Raw genomic sequence first — 20,735 nt, 5'->3', positions numbered from 1 at the left:
TCACACACTGTAAGAGAAGAGGGGAGAAGAGGTCCAGATGAGTGCTTCAAAGCTCTAGGGTTTCCAGTAGGAGGACTGAGATCCCCGGCAAGATCACAGTCACCAACGCCTAGGAAGGCAATGAGTCCTGACAGAGTAGGAGGTGAGATTGTTACTGGTATTACTCGACTTCTGAAAATGAGTGAAATTCAAGGTTTGAGAAAAGACTTTACATGCCACTCAAATGAACCTATTGTCACCTGGTTTCTATGCTGTTGGGACAATGGGGCCAACAGTGTGTGGCTAGATGGTAACGAAGCTCGCCAACTGGGTAGCATTGCCAGGGACTTTGCCATTGACAGAAGCATTAGTACATGCCACCATAGGCCCTTCACTCTGGAAGCTGATACTGATAGCCATGAAAGAAAAATACCCCTTCAGAGATGATCTGATGACTGAGGAAAAGAAATGGTCTGCTATGGAAAAGGGCATCCATTATTTGAGAGAATATGCTGTGGTGGAAATGTTATATGACCCTGCATTTATTCATGACAAACCAGACCAAGAGCATGATCCTGAGAAAATCAGGTGTACACCAAATATGTGGCGTATATTCACAAGGGCTGCACCAGAAAGGTATACCAGTATATTAGCAGCAATGTATGGCAGAGGGGAAAGAAGACCCCTTATAAATGAACTGATTAACAAACTTCAAGACTCTTGAGTTACATTTAACCCCTCTACAAGCTTCTGGGTCTTATCAGCCAAGTAGCCTTAGGCCAAAATTTGGGTTTCTCTAATGCAGTCTTTTATTGTGAGTGAATCAGTTTGGTCTGATCTTATTTTCAAAATAATAAATTAGCTGCATGTGGAAAGATTCTAACTATGAAGCTTATTCCTAATTTTGTCAGTGTAGCCCCCCCCAGTCTAGCAAAACACATAACTATGCAATGGAAATCAGTTGAACTACTTAATGCTTAAATGTATACATATCCCTTACTGAATGATTCGTCGTTGTTCTAAATTTTCCTCATTAAAAAAAAAAAAGAAATTGCAAATATACAGTGCTGCTTGAGCAGTTGTATACAAAATCAAACAGAGTAACTGATATTTTGTTATAGTATTTTAGTGCTTTTTGTAATTTCTTTCTTATTTGTGATTCATCCCAGATTTATCCTTGTATGTAACATACTGTAGCTGAATCAAAGTTAACAGTCTAATTCCCATCAGCTCTAACAAGGTGAAGATTTCATGATGTATGTTTTACATGTGATTCTGATCACAAATCAGAAGCCTTCGCTTGAATCAACTGTAGCATTTTACTCCTAATTAGCATTTACTGTGCACTGTCAAATTATACAATTTTCCTAACATCACTTATGCACCACATTGATTTATTTTATCAATACATGTTTATGAGCTTTGGAAAGTGAAACAAACAAACAAACAAAAAAACCCCAAACAAACAAACAAACAAACAAAAAAAACCCCTGACTATTAAAGATAAAATAATTTCCAAGAAATTAATCTCAAATGAGCAGAAGTTACACAAAGAGAGAATAACGGCGTTCATAGTTCCTTTTGGTTGATAGTAACTGAAACATGTGGCTATTTACCTCCCCCTTCTGGACAGATTTGGTAGTAGAAAGTAAAACTATAATAAAAAATGTTTCAAAAGTTGTTATTTTTTTCCTTTCAGAAGTGTTGATTGCTTTTCAATGCATTGCATTTGGATAACATTCTTCTTAATTAAGATTTCTGTGTAAATACTGCTTCCTTATCTACACGAGCATTAGTTACACCTGGTTTAAGTCTTTTGTTTCCTAGGATTAGATTCTGGTTTCAGACAGGCATCAGTAATGATCCAGCGTATTTTCTTGTCCTGACAAGAGAAAACAAGGAATTTGCAATCCCTGTAGTAACCTGGGTCAATTCCTGGCTTTCAGGGTCTTCCTTTGCTTAAAATGAGCTTTAAATGTTTTTGTTTACCATTTCAAAGGCAGAATTGATGGACCAAAGGTTAGATTTGGTAACCATTTTAAGTATCAAAGTTCATTCATCCCTGTGAACATCGTCAGCATGAGAGACTCCTAACTGTTAAGAACAGTGAGGTTCATCAGTGGGATACCTATACTGGTATCCCAAACTTGAAAATTAAGGATATGTATTTCATGACCTTCTTTAGTAGAATGTTTATTTGAGACAAAGAAATTAATCAGCTGTTAAATATTCCTGTGTACCATGTCAGTTCCACTACTCTCTTGCTAAGTATGTATAAACATGCTGGAAATTTGTTAATCACATTTGTCTCTTGAGTTTATCAACGCTTATCATAGTTATAACTGACTGTGAAAAGAAATGACAGAGTTCTTAGAAATCCACCAGAGTTGTCCACAGTTCATACAGTTTTTGTTATTTATTCTTTGTGTCTTCTTTTCTGATACAGTTTCTTCCCTGTATATTTTTATTATTTTTATAAGGACAATAGAAAAAATGCAGAATCTTGCTGAGCTTGGAAAATACCTCTTTCCTTTTGTCAAGTATGGGACAAACATTAGTATTTATAATCTTACAACTGAAAATTTACCTATTTATCTATGTACTCAAACAACACCAGGATGGAGGTTTTTTTTTTTTTTTTTTTTTTTAAATTACTACATGAGGATTAACTAAGAAAAATGATATATATTTCCCCCAAAGTTCTATTTCTTCAATCTGAACACAGAATGTAAGATTTTGAACTGAAATAGCATTAATAGTATTGCTCATTAAGTTCTGAAATGTATCTATCTGAAATACATCTATTCTTAAATACTTCCAGGTAACAACTCATTAGTATTTAAGAGCCAAAATAGGTTAACTGAAAACTATTTTCTTGAATTCAGGTCCGAGTGTGGAACAATTCTTTTTCTTCTTTACCATCTGTCTTCTTTTTGCTCTAAAGTTAAGGTCATAGCAAATAGTGGTCATCTAATTTCAAGTAGAACTACAAGCCCAAGAATATGTTCACATTAACATTGTAGGAATTACTGCTTTCACAGTGACCTATGACATTTTCCTGACTTGAGACAAAATGAACTAACCTCTCTTGGAGCTTTCAACGATGAAAGCTCAGTAAACTCAGTGCTTAGCTTTTCTTTACAGTTGTCTGAATATTTCTTCCACCAGAGTAAAGTAACATGTTGCTTCATCAGCATATAGTATTGTCTCCATCTTTGCAACAGATGTTGCATAAATAAAGGCTATAATCACTATCTCCCTTTCACTCAAGATGACTAATTTCATTGTTGTTAAGTTCTCTGAAGTGTCTTCTTTGAAACATTCAACTTAAATCGTTGTATTTTGCATCTTTTCCATATCTCAGAGGGAGATCTGAGAGTGATCTGTAGCATTAAGGTTACCTACCTCTCTCAACATCCTCTTTAAGTTAACAAACTCTGTATCTCAAGTCTTCACAGATTATCAGACTTTCTAGATTTATGATTGATTTTACTGCTTTAATCTAGACTTCAGTTAGTGCACATTTTTCTTAAAGAGCAGCTCTAAAACTGAACACGAAGTTTGAGCTTGGGCTTCAGCTGTTCCACACAAAGCAGGATTGCCTCATGTGTCTTACTGTACCTCCCATGTATTTAGACATATCGGCATGACAGTTCTTGTTTAAGAAAAGCACAGCACAACTGGTAAATGCTTAATTTGGGATTCACTCTCGCTCCCAAATCCCTACTGTGGAACAAATCCTAACCAGTGATTCTCCACCCTGAATTTCTGAAGCTGATAATAGAGTGCTGAATTTCTCTCTATTCATCATCCTGAGTAGATGACGCATCCCATTGTGTTGTTTTGTTTTTTCTTGTTTGCCTGTTTGTTTTTGAATGCGTCCTCTTTGTTACAATCATTCTGAATTCTGATTCTGTTCCCCAGAGCATGTGCAGATTCTCTCAGCTCCCAAGACAGTGGAAAAACAAACCTCAGCTTGAAAACAAGTCACTATAAAAATACATTGGAAGGAAACACACGAACAGTGAAATAAGTTATGCCTATACTTTACACTGAAGCATTAAACATCTTTACAGATCAAGGCTGTCTTTGGTAAATCGTTGCCCGGGCACGCAGTCAGACAGGCGGGCAGCGGCCGGCGAGGAGCATGCGCAGTGGGGCTGCCCGCCCTTTCCGCCTTGCGTCCCATTTCCAGCACCAATGGCGGCGACCGGCACCGAGGTGGCACAGCAGCAAGTGAGCGGCGGTGGGGGGGAAGGGGCGGCGAGAGCTGCGGGGTCCTCAGTTTTTATAGCTGTCTGGTGCTGCACTGATCTTGTCGTGTTTGTAAATAAGCCGTAGAGGAGAGAACTTAAAGCTCTGACTGGCACACAAGGCTGTAGGGTTTGTTTGCTTAATGTTTTGTACGCGGTGCTTTCTCTAGATTGATGAAATCGAAGCCCTCTCGTCCATATACGGTGAAGATTGGTGTGTTGTTGACGAAGCTGAGAAAATCTATTGTATTAAGATCGGTGACTGTCTGGATCAACCGAAGTGGACCCTCTGCTTGCAGGTACAGTACTGCTGGGCAGTTTGACATAGTGCGCTGTGGGACTCGGGCAGGCAAAACCTTGTGCCTGTGTGAAACCCTTTAAAATAGGATTTAGTATCTACTCACGTAGGTTAAGAAGTTTTCGGTTTGGAGTCTGTGAAACTCTTTTCAGTGGTGGTTCTCAAAGCTGGGAAGATTGGCTGACACACCAGGAGGCTGTGCTACAGCTCATCAAGACCTGGACAGACTTGGGAGTAGGGCAGGGAGGAACCTACTGAGGTTTAACAAGAACAAGTGTGTAGAGACTTGCACGTGTCAGTACAGGTTAGGGGATGACCTGCTGGAGTTGAGCTCTGCAGTGAAGAGTCTTGGGATCCTGTAGATCAGCAGTCTGGCCATGAGCCAGCAGTGTGCCCTGGTGGCTAAGGCCGATGGCATCCTGGGGTGCATTAGAAGGAGCGTGACCAGGCAGGGTGAGGGAGGTGATCCTTCCCTTCTACTCTGCCCAGATGAGGCCACGTTTAGACTACTGTGTCCAGTTCTGGGCTCCCCAGTTGAAAAAAGACAAGGATCTCCTAGAAGAACTGCAGCAGAGGGACGCAAAGATGATAAAAGTTCTGGAGCATCTCTTGTATTAGGAAAGGCTGGGTAAAGCTGTCTCTGTTCAGCCTGGGGAAAGTAGACTAAGAGGGGATCTAATAAATGTTTATAAATACGTAATGGGAGGTGGGGCTCAAATGGATGAGGCTGGACTGTTCTTGGTGATGGACTAATGGCCTAAAACTTGAAAGTAGTAAGTTCTGTATTAGCATGGTAGAACTGCTCAACCACAAGGGTGATTTTGCCCAGAGAGGTTGTGGAATTTCCTTCTATGGACATATTCATGACCTGGCTGGGCACCTACCTGTGTGACCTTTTATAGAGTACCTGATTTAGCAGGGGGTTGGACTTGATGATTTCTTGAGGTCCGTTCCCTGCAGTTCTGTGATTCCTTTGACAGCACAACTTGCTTAAGACATTCACAGTATTTACATATCCAAATTCCACGTCCACAGAATCATATCTCAGTGTTTTTCTTTAAAATCTCATTTTAGACATACTGTTTGTAAAATTGACTTTGTTAGGACACCTGAGTGAATCTGCAGCTGCTTCTAGATACACTTTTCTGAAGTGTGGAAACAAGCAACATTCAGATCAGCCTAACTGAATAGCAAAATGTTGGAGTCCATTAGGAAAGCTTAGCTAGCTGAATAATACAATGAACAATCACTCTGAATTTCTTTCAGGTGATTTTGCCTCCAGGATACCCAACTGCAGAGCCACCTATTTATCAGCTGAAGTGAGTGAAACTGCTTGCTGCGAGTTGCTTTCCTTCAAATATTTGTTGGTTTGTTGCTTTTTTTTTTTTAAACAGAGGTACTGTTGTTGATTGTGTAATGTGTAAGTTGAAGATGAATTTTTGAATTAAAATATCCTGGTTGTTACAATAATATTATATTCTCTCCCCTAAGTCTGTCTCACAAAGATAGTTTAATCTCTCAGAGCTCTAATTCTCACAGTATTATTTTCTGTCAAGGCAGCAATTAGACTGTGGAGGTACAGTGGTTGCTCTTTGGTGTCTTGGACAGAGATGTCTTACTGCTTCCTTGAGTGTGCCTCTCTTGTCTGGATCCTTCTTTTAGATTTTAAGGCACACTTTTCACCTGAGCACTCAATCTGATTGATATGGAACCAAAGCATGTGCCACTTGCTTTTTTTCTTCCCTACTCTTCACAAGTCCCCTTGACATATAAACCAGATGGGAATTAGAAGCATGTCAGCCACACTTCTGATTTAGAGAGTAGAGGTATCAGGCCTGCAGGGCACACAGCATCTATTCTTGAATTTTTGAAAAGTATTGGCAAAACAATTTGAAACAGTACTGGTGAACTTGGGGCAAAATTTATAGCTTAACATGAGACTAAAAGGGTATGAGTACAGAACTGAAGGATAATACCAAATATTGAAAGCACGATAATGCTGAGTGAGTCTATAAAGTAAGCTGATAATACATAGGGTGACTCTGCAATGATGGTAGCCTAACAAAAGGGGTCCAGCTTTCATACATGAGATAAGAAAATCTTATATAAAATTCCCAAGGCTAGGCATTTTAGAGGGAACTAGGTGATCATGCTTTTACTGGGATATTTACACGTGGGGATGATGTTTTATTTTCAAGGTGTTTATCACATTTATTTCAAAATGAATGTTTGTTGAGATGTTGGAATCAGAGTACAGGCACCATTTTCATTATATTTCTTTTTATTCTAGTGCTCCTTGGCTTCGGGGACAAGATTATACTGAACTAGCAAATAGTTTGGAAGAAATATATATGTAAGTCTGTGGATGATACATCTTCAGTTTCATGTGGTTAGTGTGTGCTTTTAGGTAACTGCTTAGCTAGTGAGTGTAGTGGTTGATGCAGCAGCCATCTAACATTCAGTGCTACGTATATATTAAACATCTTTTAAGAATGAATTGTCTCAAACTCTGTCAGTTTCTTTTATATTGTTTAGACCTGGTGCTCTTTAAGAATGGAGGTCTTAATTTTGGTTCCTAATTTGTGACCCTGTAGAATCTCAAGATACTTTCAGAATTGAGTTGTAGGTGGGTTTTGAAACAAGCACAATTAGCAGAGTCTTTTAACTAGAATCTGCAACATAGCAAACCACGTTATCACAGTGCATAGCTAACAACTTTTGATGTATGAGAATAAACATAACTTTAAGAAAACTCATATTTTAAAATTGCTATGAAATTGAAATATTAAATGGAGTAATTTTATGCTGTTTATTGACTCCTTTCAGATCCATGTACAGTATGAGCTAAATGAAGTGAAATTTTGTCATAAGCAAGCACTGCTGTGCCCAAAATAGTGAAATCTGAGTGCCTTGCTTAAGATATATGTTTTAATCCCATAAAATAAGAAAGACGCTTGGTGTTTTTATTTGTTTTGTTTGGCTGTTTCATTTTTATGTAATTACCAAGTTACATCAGTTATGTGGCTTCCTTTTAATCTAACCAAGCAAAGTTGACTCAGGATTTGAAGGTAAAAGTTCTAGAGTGGAGGAAAAAGAACAGTGTCCTGTTTCTTTGGAGTCTTCACCAGAAGCAGAGCTGCTGTATGCCCTTCCTGAACTCTGTCCTGAGCATCCAGGCTGTCTAGAGCATCTTGTCACTTCAAGGAGGAATAGCTTGGTTGTTAAGCACTCTTTCTTTGCAAGGAGCCTTTGTTGGTCTCCTGCCATTTTTGTTTGATCAGCAGGAAATGAATGTGTTTGTTCTTTAGACCATATGTGTCATTTTAAGAGTGTGTTTTAAAACCCTGCTGGAGTTGTCACTGATGTACAAAGTGTTTGTAAAAGCCTTTTATCTATGCACTGTCTAAATAGTTGTCAGGTAAACATAATTACTCTGGGTCGTTTACAGTGTGTGGTTTACCTGGTTTTGAATCCCTAGCGATCTAAATTGCTTAGTTTTGCAAACCATCTGAGCTATACTGCCAGGAACTCACTATGTCTTCTTAAGGAGATGGGAAAAGCAGATAGCAATATGTCTGTTTTGATAGGCCCAAAATTCTTAAAATTTAAAAAATACAGCAAATATTTGGATCCATTTTATTTTTTCATATACTCTTCTGGTAAGATTTATTTTTTCAACAACAAAACTTTGTTTCATGATTTAGATACAAGTGCCAAGAAAAATAGTTGTCTGTAAAAGTAACCTTTGAGGCCAAGTGTAATAGGCAGAAACTGAAATTGGGTTATAGCTATAGAAATACAGAAAAATCTTATTTATTGTCTGAATTCTCATTCCATCATTAAAACAAGCATGGTTCTTCATGAATTATTAAAATAGTGCTTCTGTATGATAAGCAGCTACACAAAGTCTGGGTTTTCACTTGTTCTGGAGTCTGTCAGGGTTTTGGGGACAGCTACAAGTTTACAAATTCTTTATTTTTGCTTTAATTTATTTTCTTAAAATATGTATATTTTTTTGAATTTCTAATTTCATTTGGCAGTAGTGCTGTATGCACTGAGCAATATAAGCATTTTAGAGTATAAATTTGTTACTGATGTGTATTTATATGCTGTCCCAGATGGTGGCAGTAAGAATAAAATTATTAACAGAGAAACTGTGAGTTGGCTAAAGCCCTACGTTTTCACTTCTGGTTTTGAGACTAACATCCACAGATCATAAACATGTTAAAATGTAATTTGGAAAGTTAGTTTTCAGGGCACTTTTTAAAATATATTTTGGGATGGTTTGGTCCTACTGAACGTTAGGGCAGTGTTTCTTAACTCAGAATGTGCACATAAAAACATTTATCACTTCCTCTTCCATTACTATAATACATGACTGTGCCAGCTAAGGGCTCTTAAGCTTAATCTTAAGCTTTACCTCTCCTCCCTCTCCTATAGAATTTATCATCACCAAACTGTAGCATGTCTTTCTGCTGCTCCACTGTGTCAGCTACCACTGACCTACTGTCCAAGTCCTGCAGGATCAGCCCCTGCTGTATATATATGCTGAGTGCATGATGGGGAAGAGACTCCTTGAGGTGAAGGAGAGACAACAGGTAGAGTGCCTGAAGGAGATCACCACATTCAGTACAGAACGTTTTGAAAACCAATCCAGAGCACTCTCAAAAACTAGCTATCCTGGCTTAGTATCCTTTTGAAAATACTGAGGGCTATCTAATTTATTGTACTCACAGTTGTTTTCTCTGTAGGCCAAAAAGTTTGTCAGTTTCCTGTTTTCCTCTAGTATTGGTGTTTTTAAAGTCAAAAAAGTGCAGTATATTATATAATGATGCTGATTGTCGTTAAGATTCCACAAGCATGAGCTCCTTATAGTAATAGACTGTAATATTTTAATACTGCATGTCTGAAATCTGTGTCTTATTTAATGTAGATACTTTCTAAGTGAAATCTGAAATAAATAAATTTCTTATTCATTGTGAGTTTTAACTTCCAGACAGAATCTTGGTGAAAGTATTCTTTATTTATGGGTGGAGAAGATACGAGAAGTTTTGGTGGAAAAGGCACAGTCATCAAATTCAGGTACTTCAGGAGATACATGGATTTTTTTGTTTACTTCTTGTTCAGCTGCAAATTAAGATTTCACTGCCGGTTAAAGATTTATTCCCAATTTTCTATACTGATCTGGGTAAGAGAATGCAATCTCTGATTTGGCTTATTGTATTACAATGATAGATTCCATTTCTTAAAAAGCAGTTGAAGATAAAAATGAGGGGGGTGGTTGCAATTAAGTAAAACAAATTCCTCAGTTTTACTATACTGTGATTAAAAGTTCCTTCACAACTGGAGTTGCGGTGATTTTTCTGCTGTTACTCTAGTAGTGATGGGGCTTGTACAGCTACTCTTTCCATAAACAATGGTCCTTTTCCCCATTAAAATGCTGAACTTGAAACTCATGTCACTCATGAAATGCATGTGTGTGTGCGCTTGTGGCGGATGGAAATAGAAATATTTTTAATGTAGTGGATGTTAGCTCACTCCCATGAAGAATGAAGGGCTGAAAAGGGAGGAATAAAAGGTGTATTTTCAGTGCTTCTTCATGATAATGTCTAGTCTTTCAATAAAAAATTGTACTTTGCTGCTATCTTATACTAATTAAAATATCAGATTATTTCGGTTCCTACATCCAGATTAAATTAATAGTAACGTAAGTACTTAATATAAACACTGTAGTTATTTTCTTCTTAGAAATAGTGTTAGTATTAAAACAGAATAAACTATACATGGACTCATGGTATAAGTATTTTGTTCCTAATTCTAAACGTGATTTTAGTAATCCCAGATAAAGCATTTCTGTTTTTTGTTGTAATTAACATTATTCTGCATTTCATAATTTTTTCTTACTAGCAAACTGATTTAAGCTGAACAGCTAGACATTTAATAGAGAAATAATTAGAGTTTGTATTGCTTATCTCTCAGAATAGTATGTAATAAGTCAACTTACTACTTATATTTGTATAGAACCAGATATTAAGAAAACCACTGAAGAAGTTGATGAAGACAGTGGAGATGATTTTCTCCTGGGCTATCAGCCTGTTCAGGAAGATCCAGTTGAAATCTTGAATTTTATCACATCTGAAAGTCAAGAAGGTAAAAATGTTTTCTTGTTAATTGCAATGAAATAATTTAGGAAAGAGTGGCCTTAGGTTTCAGTTTTTCTACTCAGCTTTTGAATAAAATCAGTAATATAAAAAATCATAATTAAGATTAATAATGATTGCAGATAACTGTGTATGTTTTTGGTGGTTCTGCATGTCAAGTCTGTACATAACTTTATTAAAAAAGAGATTGGTTAATGCTAAGATCTTTAGGTATGTAACCGTATAGGTTGTTTCAGTACCCTTAAAGAAAATGAACACTTTGTGATTTGTGATCAGTAGATGAGGAACTGCCAGTGATACATCATGGAAGCCCTCTCACAGATCGAAGAAGTACTTTCCAGGCACATCTGGCTCCTGTGGTGACACCCAGACAAGTTAGTAGAGATCACACCTACTCTTTTTGTCTTTACTTTGGGCTTGACAAAATATTACTGAAATACTTGCAATTAGATGACTATATCTTTCTTTGCATCTTTGTGTGTCAGTGTCATCTGAGTAGTCATCAGTCTTTGCCTTTCATTATTGTCTGGATAACTCTTTAAGTGTCAGCTCTGCAGTGTTTCCTGGTAATTTTCTAGTTTTATTTTTGAGGTGGATGGATGTTGCTATCCCTTATTCTTAAGTGTGTGAAAACTCTGAAATATGTCTTTTGGACACAGTTCAGTCACCTGGTACATCCCTTTGCATCTGTTAACTTCTGTCTCCTTTGATGATCCTTCTTCTGTGTGGAAACTACTGATGTACTCATCTTTTCTTGTCATTAACTAGGAGTTAAACCTTGTGGATATTTTCCTCTTTGCTTGTATCCAATTCTTGCTTTTATTTCAAGAATTTTTGGTAACAGATCTTGTCAAATGCTTTTTGAAATTCCAGATGGGCTAGATTAACTAACTGGAAGCACGAGCTCTGCAACTCTGAAATAATCTTGACAGACTGACAGATTTTTAGAAGCATAATTCCCTATACAAGGGCAGTAGTGTTTTAAGCTGTAGTGATGTTGTGATTGTTTTGTTTTATTTTCCTTCTATTAATTTGCTTAGCATGGGTATAAAACTTGTTGGTCTTTACGTTGACCTGAATGTTTGCTGGAGTACATTTGAGATGTTGGTATCATATCAGTTGCCCTCTTCTGCAGAAGCAGTTTTAACTGGTACATTAGATACCTTAATTAACATTCAACATAGGTTTACATACCTTAGTCAAGGTTCAACACCTTCATACTCCAGTTCCCTTTAAATGTTTAAATACATACAATCTGTTTTTGCTGATTTGTTTTTAATCATAGTAACTTCATTGATACTATTCTGTCAGAGTTCTGCTCTGCTTCCATACCTGACCTTTTTTCATACATACTGTACATTCATTTAGGTTTTTATGCTACAGCTGTATATTCTTTGAGTGATTCTTCTGCATTATATCTATTTGCTGGTAGTACATTAGTGAATGTACACAGTGGGCCAATTCAAGGAACAGCTGTTTTTAGTATCTCTGGAAAACGATCTGGAACTGGCATGAGTGTACTGGCATAGTGGCACTCCATGGGTTAACACACTGAATATTTAATTAATTTTATGTTAAAATGTTTCACTGTAGTAGTGGAAAGATGCTTGTTTAACAATGATATTGAGATGGTGTATGTGAAATCCCCCATTATAAAAATAAACTAATTTCTGTTTTGTTTACATTTTTTCTTAAGGTAAAGAGAGTTCTTGAAAAATTATATGAGAATAAGAAAATTGCAAGTGCCACCCACAACATATATGCATACAGGTGAGAGATGGTGATTTTTCTGCTGTTCCTTGCCAAGTGAGTGCTGGGCATGAGAAAGGTAAAACCCACCGAAGAAATTCCTTGCTCATGAGAGTAAGTTTCCTATTTGTGTGTTAAAGATTTTATGATTTATTTTCAACTTGGGAAAAAGAAGGCAGAACACATAGTAAGAAAAAAACCAGAAAGATAGTAAAACAGCACAGCACTGAAGATTTAAAAAACAAACATCTGAAGAGTGGACTGAAATACGTGTTGGTATAGTTTGTATAGGAAGTGTGATTAAGGAATTACTGCTTCATCCTAAATGTAGTTCTACTTATGCAAAGCAACATTTTTCTACCTGACCACTTGAGCCATTTAGAAATGACCAAAAATTTTTAGTTGAAATAAGAGCTGAAGCACAAAACCAAATGTGAACTGGCATATGAAATTGGCTGAAATACATGAAACTTCAGGGGAAATGAGAAATGGGTAATAATGGATTTGGCAATGGTCTGTCTGACAACTTTTGTGATCTTTGAACCCCTCCCTCTAGACCAGGTTGCTCATGGCCCTATCCAGCCTGGCCATGAGTGTTTCCAGGGAGGGGGCATCCACAACCTCTCTGGAACTTGTTCCAGTGTCTCACCACCCTCACAGTAAAGAATTTATTTCTGATATCTAATCTAAATATTCCATCTTCCAGTTTAACACAATTTCCCCTCGATCTGACACTGCATGCCCTTCAGAAAAAACCTTCCCCAGCTTTCTTGTAGGCCCCCTTCAGGTACAGGAAGGCCTCTGTAAGGTCTCCTCAGAGCCTTCTCTTTTCCAGACTGAAGAGCCCCACCTTTGTTAGCCTGTTCTTGTAGGGGAGGTGCTCCAGCCCTCTGATCATCTTCATGGCCCTCCTCTGGATCCATTCCAACAGCTCAATGACCTTCTTGTGTTGGGGGCCCCAGAACTGAATACAGTACTCCTGGGTGGGGTCTCATGAGAGCAGAATAGAGGGGCAGAGTCACCTCCCTTGACCTGCTGGTTACACTTCTCTTGATGCAGCCCTGGATACAGTTTGCCTCCTGGGCTGCAGTTGCACATTGCTGGATGACATTGAGTCTTTCATCAGCTGACACTCCCAAATCTTTCTCCTCAGGTCTGCTCTCAGGCCATTCTGTGCCCAACCTGTATCTGTGCTTGAGATTGCCACAGCCCAGGTGTAGGGTCATTGCTTATGTAAAATAGAATAGTCTCAGTCCATATAGTGATGCAGGTTTTCTGGGGAATATAAAGAACAATAAAAAGAAACCCTTTCGATACTGGCAGAAGAAGTCAGCTGAAAAAGCATGTATTGAAAGTGATCCATTCACGTTCACCCTGGGATGATCCTAATGAAATATTAAATGAGAGCAAGTGAATGCTTACTTCACCAGTATGTCTGATTAAGTGAAAGGCTTCTATAAAGAGTGCTGCTGGTGATCTGACTCTTTTAACTCATACTATCTAAGTACACTTCAGATTATCGATAGAGGTGTAGTTATCACTTCATATATTCCAGCCAGTAAAAGTGGCCTCTTTGTTTTTATGTCACATTTATATTAAACTAAGTACGGATGTTATGATATCAATTAGATGACAAAACAAAAGACTTGTGAACGTTTCTTCTGGAAGTTTATACCTGACCTTGGTACAAAACAGCATGCACTGAAGTCTCCTAGAGTGCCCTTAAGCATACCACCCGTTACAGCTCTGCTTTAGAGAAAGGCTCAATGAGCAGCATGGTGATTTTGAAGCAGTTTCAGTAATAGCTTTGCACTCCTTGTGAAATGTAGAAGTAACTAATTAACTAATAAGTAACTAATAGTACTGTTGTCAGGCTTCTTTTAACTTGTGTGTGCATTCCATCACTTGAACCTGTATCTGATGCTGTTGGTTTAAGTTATGTTTTTATTATAATAATTACACTTAAAGCTTCTTCTTTTTGAGGACTTTACACTGGTATTGAATACGGAGTTAACCTGAAGAGTTAAAATAATGTAAAATCTTCATAACATTTGCTCCTCTGTACAGATAGCATTTGTGGTTTACCCTAAGCCTCATCCTGTTTTGATGTGAGTGTCCTTAGTGGAAAAGCAGAATTGATGCACGTTTGTGAAAGATCTCTGAGTCTTCATTAGTCAGTTACAATGTTAGTTTATACTTCTGGAATCCATTTTAATCTGTTTTATGCTTATCTTTCTTTCTATATTTTTTAAGAATATACTGTGAAGATAAGCATACATTCTTACAGGACTGTGAAGATGATGGGGAGACAGCAGCAGGTGGACGTCTTCTTCATCTTATGCAGGTTATAGAAATCAATCTTTGTCTTTTCATAGTCTTGAAAAGATTTTAACTATTAGAGCAGTGTGAATGAACTTATAGCAGATCATTTTAATTCTTGCTCTTCTTTTAGCCCAATAGGTGATTGCTTTCTCTGAAGTCAAAGGAAAAAGCACAACTATTGGATGCATATAATGAGTTGAGTTTTCCAAGTCTTGGATCATAAAAGTAAATAAGGTTTCATATATGGCTTTAATAGTTGGAATGGTTTAGAAGAGAAATAAGTTTTGAATCCCCTGCTTGTGATGCAGTGTAAGGTATACAGAAAATGAAGACTGGAAGAGGCTGATTAACAGGATGGAACAGCTCACCTATGCACAGCCTTTACTTCCATTTCCTTGAATGTTTGTAATCAGAAGACTGTTTGCTCCATTTGAATTTGCAGAGTAGGGCTTTGAATGCAAAGGTCAATGAGAATGAAGCAGTCAAGTTGTTCTGATGGCTTTATCCATTTCTTAGTGCTGTTTCCAGTTCTGGGTCTTTAGCCCTTGTATTCACATGCATTTTAGTTTTCAGGTGTGGAAACAAAGCCTTGGTGAAGTTACTGCTAAATGTATATTGAAGATGGATTGTACCATGTCGGTGAATCAAAATCTCTTTTAAAACCCATAAGTAAAATACCCTAACTAAAGGGAACAGCTGGATACATTTTATACCTCAAGTCACTTAACTGTATCAGCACACTACTGTTTTTCATTTTGATTTTAGATTCATATCAACTTTGGAGCATAGGTTTTCTTTATCTATCTTCTTACTTGTATATTCTGTTGCTTAGTGTGCTGTACCCTTATTCTTGGAAACTGCTTTAAAGCTTTTTTTTTTTTTATTTCAAAGATTTCTTTTTTGCCTGGAAAAAAATATTAAAACTAATGGAGATACTTCAGTGTTTTTTGTTTAGAACATTTTGAAGCTTTTTAAAAAACTCTGACTTTGAAAGAAATTCTTGCATATGTTACATAAATAAAGCTTACATGGTAGGCTTGAATATACAATTGTAATAATTGTAGCATAAGGAAGCAGCTTTGCAGTTACTGTTCCTCATTTTATCATGAGCTCATCGACTCTTTCTCAGTATTATAATGTATATTTTTGAAACTTAGCAGATTTACAGTGTTGAAGTGCTTAACAGTCCATACAAGTGCAGTTGAAAATGGCATGAAATTCTGTCTTGTCTGTTTTTGAATGCATCTAAATGACATGGATCATATCTCTCCATTAGTAGTACTAATTACTGGGAATATTTGTGCTTTAGGATTATACTTCTGCAGGGATCAAAAAGGTGCAGTTTCAATTCACAGGAAAAGACTGAAGTAGTTTAAGGGCTGATTTCTAGGTGTTAATGTAATTCTCTTAATTATTCTGTTGTAAGCAATTAAGATATGGGCATTAAAATAAAGTAGTATAATACAGTTATTGTTGTAGTTATAGATCTTTTGCAGTTGAGATCTTATCTTGTTTGAGATAAACCTAATACTTCTGTCAAGATCACTCTTTCCGGTTAAAAGGAAAAGTATTTTAGATTTAGGTTAAAATATTTCCCAACTATGTTTGACATCCTGTTTACTGTGAAAAGTTGTTATAAATTGACTCTGTGGCTGATTAGTAAATGGAGAATAGAAAATGCCTGTCCCAAAAACTGCCCTTCCTTCTTTTTACTTTTTTTAAAAATTTAAAATACCAACAATGTTTCTGTGTTCACAAAGGTAAAATCTTCTAATAGGATTGTTGAAATTAGGCTAATCTATGCATATTTTTTCTCTTTAATGAAGATGAATGGTTATTTACCTGCTTTATAGATAGATGGCTTGTCCTCACCTTTCACTTCACCAAAGCACTTTGTGTCTTGCAGTCCACAGCATTTTGCTCTGCATTAAGCAAATGAAACTCTGATTGCTCTGTCTGTGTGTATATATTAGGGAAATAGTGCACAACTCTTGTGAGTGAAGTGTTTTGTAAGCGAAGACCTTTCACAGAGATTTAGATGGAGGGAAGAAAATCAGGATCATAGTCACCATCCCTGTAAGACTAACTAATGGTGATTATCACTAAATGTTTCAATACCATAGCATATTTCTTATATTTCAGTGTTATGGTTTTTGACATTTAGTCATCTTTCATGCACTGTTTAGTTTCTGCTGCTGCTGGATTTAGATGTTGTGACAAATAAAGATGCCAAAAGTCTTCCATGTTTTATGCCTTTAATTTCAGTAAAAGAAATTATCACTTCTGCTTATCTATGTCCTTTATTTTGTTACTGATGTTCTTAAAAATGCTTTATGAAAGTTATTTATTTCCTTTCAATCCTAATTGCTGGTAAAATTATGTAGCGTGAACTGTATATGTCTTTTGGATTTCAGAAAGTGACTGTAAGGGATGTTGATTCAAACCCAGAAAACACAGATTTTCTTGCATTGCCTGAGTGTTGTTGCTAAGTTCTGTGTATGGCAACAGTAAAAGAGAATTCAATAAAATCAGAAAATACTTTGTAGTGACTTACAAGGATCATTGAGTTGCCATGTTAAATATCTGGATGAACCATGTCTTTTTATCCACCAACATTTCCACAAGTGTGGAAAGCCAATCTGCTTTGTGAGGTTCTCTGGAAATAATAGTGTCATGTTAAAAAATAATTAAAATAACTCAGTAATTATCCTTTTAAGTAATGCCTGAGGGTTTTTTTTTTTTTTTTTTTAACATTGGTGAGCAACTGTTGTGCGTGAGGTAACTATGCCATTTCTGAAGGGACATCTTGGCAGTATTTACTTTTTTGCTTTGAATAGAAATTTGGGCAGTGAAAATGATCACAACTACTGAATTGTCATTACTTGTTACCCTCTGATGATTTCTATGTTATATGTTATACAGACCTGATGGTAATTTCTTAATAAAATTTCTTAATGAATAGACTTTATAGTTAAGGAAGTTATCAAAAATAAAACTAGTTTCATTAAAATACAATTCACTGTACTTTTTTTTTTTTAAAACAGATTTTGAATGTCCAGAATGTGTTAGTTGTGGTATCCCGTTGGTATGGAGGCATTCTGCTAGGACCGGATCGTTTTAAACATATCAACAATTGTGCAAGAAACATTCTTGTGGAATACAACTATGTACATTCAGTGGTAAGTTTCTTCCACTTAAAGTGGAGATGTTTGTATGTGAAAGTGTGTAAACTGTCACTCTTGATGAAGCCAGAAGAAATGTAAAGTTGTATCTGCCATCCTGTGATTGCTTTGTTCGTGCACTGGTAAGGACCGTTTGCAATGATTGTATGCCTTTGTGAAAACTTCCCATGTTAGTGATCTGTGATCGTGAGGTGTGCAGCAAAAGAGTGTGGCAGCAGTTGAGAACTGTGGTCCAGAGCACCATGGTGAAGCTTGAGGAAGGGTAGGAAGGTGATAAGCTGGTCTCTGTTAAGAAAACTGGCTGCTGCTGCCTCTCATGTTTACATGTGCTGTGTTTATACTGTGTAGGCAGGCGGAGCTTAGGAATCACTGTAGCTTGTAGGCATTGTAAAATATGAATGCCTCAGTAGACTCAAAGACATTTTCAAAATTACAAAATATAATATAGCATCATAACAACAGAAGATACTATTAAAATAGTAGATGATTGGCATCATTAAAAAAAATAAAAGAAAGGTAGACTGACAATTCAACTCACATTAGCATTACAGAAAAGGTGGAGGGGGAATGTTCCAAGAGGGCTTAAATCACTCAAGATGAGAATTCCAGATGTCTTTAAATGTCACTTTACATGGAATATGTAGATCACTTAATTGTGTATAACTCCTATTTTTCAACATTCTTTTCTTCATCCTCAGATAAATGTATTAGATAAGTGTTATATTAAAATATATAGTTACTAATGGTAGAAACTTTATGTCAGTAAGAAATAATTACTAACAGATACTTGAAAATGTATGCAACTGTCAGGATTTCTTTTTATACAAACATCTTTGAGATTGCTGTGGCTGGACAGAGTATTCTTCCATGTTCCTCTCCCTGCACTTCTCCATTACTTTTAGCAATTCAGAGGTGTTTGTATATACTTATGGAATAACTTTCTTAGCTGTTGATCAAATTTATTTTGTTTGAGTGTATTTTTTATAAAATAAAAGGAAATTGTATCAAGGTGTATACTCAAGAGAAGGTTTAGGACCAAAAGTGAGTATAGATAAGTGTTATTTTCCTAACAACCTCAGTTGGATTGTATTTTTTACTGTGTATTAACAAACATGTTTTGTTACCAATGTTCTTCAGAAAAATAGCAGATGGAACGTAAGGTAACTCTTCACAGAATCAGAATTGTAGGGGTTGAAAGGGACCTCTAGAGATCATCAAGTCCAGCCCCCCTGCCAAAGCAGCTCCCTAGTCCAGGTTGCACAGGTAGGTGTCCAGGCGGGTCTGGAACGTCTCCAGAGAAGGAGACTCCACCACCTCTCTGTGCAGCTGTGCCACTGCTCCATCACCTGCACTCTGAAAAAGTTTCCACGCATGTTTTGTGGAACTTCCTATGCTTCAGTTTGTGGCCATTTCCACTCATCCTATTGCCACACACTGCAGAGAAGTGTCTGGCTTCATCCCTTTGCCTTCCACTCCTTGGATATTTGTAGACATGGATCAGATCCCCTCTGAGTCTTCTTTTCTCAAGGCAGAACAGACCTCGGTCTCTCAGCCTTTCCTCATAAGGGAGGTGTTTCACACCCTTTATTATCTTTGTAGCCCTCCACTGAACTCTTTCCAGGAGATCCCTGTCTTTTGTATTGGGCAACCTAGAACTGGACACAGTACTCCAGGTGAGGCCTCACCAGGGCAGAGTAGAGGGGGAGGATCACCTCCCTCGACCTGCTGGCCATGCTCTTCTTAATGCACCCCAGGATGCCATTGGCCTTCTTGGCCACCAGGGCACACTGCTGGCATGTGGCCAGCCTGTCATCCACTAGGACACCCAGGTCCCTCTTTTCAGAGCTCCTTTCCAGCAGGTTGTCCCCCAGCCTGTACCTAGGTGCAAGGCTCTACACTTGATCTTGTTAAACCTCATCTCTTATTCTACTAAGACCAGGATGTTTTTCCTCATTGTAGATTTATTTTGCCTAGCAAAGTAGTTTTTCTGTATTGGTGTATGGTAAATTTCTTTGACAGGGCAACATCTGCACTAGAAGCAGTTCCACAGTATAGTGTAGAAGTATTCCTGTACTGGTAAGCTGCTCCTTGAATAGAAGTAGCTTAGATTATTTTTGTACTGTATGATTTCGCTGTTGCAGTTATGTCTAATTTTAACACTGCTGAGAACAGAAGTTTCTAAATAGTAAGATAAGCGGGCAAAATAATGAAAGTAAGGGTTTAAAAATGTTCAAAACTGTAGTAAGTTCTAGTAAACTGAGTGCTTCATACTTAAAATAATTTGTGTGAGTGACTTTGAGAGACTGCTAGAAGAATATAAGAATGTTATTTTAAATTCTGATGTGCTTATTCTTCATTTCAGGAAGAATCATCCAAACCAGTGGGAAAGAGCAAAAAGATAAGGAAGGACAACAGGAAGAGAACAGAACACTAATTTACTAACTTATTTTTAAAAATTAAAAAAGATTACTTTGCACATATTTATAGAAGACAAACATGGATGTTGATGCCTTATTTAATACAGAGTTTTGTATTCAAAAGATAATTTAATAAAGCTATATCTATTTTTCATCTTGTTCTGTGATTTCTTTTGCTGTTCTGTAGAAGAATGTGGACACAACTTTTTTATATTCTTGAACTGTTTCCTCTCTTCAGTGATGGCTGACTGATTTAAAGTGCAGATTGTTTACCCATTGTAGATTTTAAACTCAGACATCTGTCTTGTGTTGGAACTTCAATTCAGTAGTTTGTTGTGTTGACAGTGAGACTGAAGTTATTCAAAGGCCAAGGT

General features: G+C 37.0%; 1 protein-coding gene and 1 long non-coding RNA gene across 3 annotated transcripts in view; both read left to right on the top strand.

Annotated features, from left to right (window-relative positions):
• LOC136058856 (uncharacterized) overlaps positions 1 to 20,735 on the top strand; it is a 440,039-nt gene that overhangs the window by 81,207 nt on the left and 338,097 nt on the right. The window lies entirely within an intron of this gene.
• Positions 4,138 to 20,512, top strand: IMPACT (impact RWD domain protein). Of its 2 annotated transcripts, none has more exons than XM_065752630.1 (11): positions 4,138 to 4,215; positions 4,403 to 4,531; positions 5,797 to 5,849; positions 6,821 to 6,883; positions 9,527 to 9,612; positions 10,552 to 10,680; positions 10,971 to 11,065; positions 12,388 to 12,461; positions 14,694 to 14,784; positions 17,807 to 17,941; positions 20,307 to 20,512. In XM_065752630.1, the coding sequence occupies exons 1-11, from the start codon at positions 4,180 to 4,182 to the stop codon at positions 20,376 to 20,378; spliced, it is 963 nt and encodes a 320-aa protein (XP_065608702.1). In that variant the 5' UTR covers positions 4,138 to 4,179; the 3' UTR covers positions 20,379 to 20,512. The 2 variants fall into 2 exon arrangements, with proteins under 2 accessions (XP_065608702.1, XP_065608701.1); XM_065752629.1 differs by having other exon boundaries at positions 10,968 to 11,065.

This window comes from Cyrtonyx montezumae, unplaced genomic scaffold (assembly GCF_038088225.1).
Source record: "Cyrtonyx montezumae isolate F1298 unplaced genomic scaffold, pur_monq_1.0 scaffold_8, whole genome shotgun sequence".
Classification (NCBI taxonomy): Eukaryota; Metazoa; Chordata; class Aves; order Galliformes; family Odontophoridae; genus Cyrtonyx; species Cyrtonyx montezumae.
Note: the sequence above shows the minus strand (reverse complement) of the source record. Positions and strands in the feature narration are given on the sequence as shown.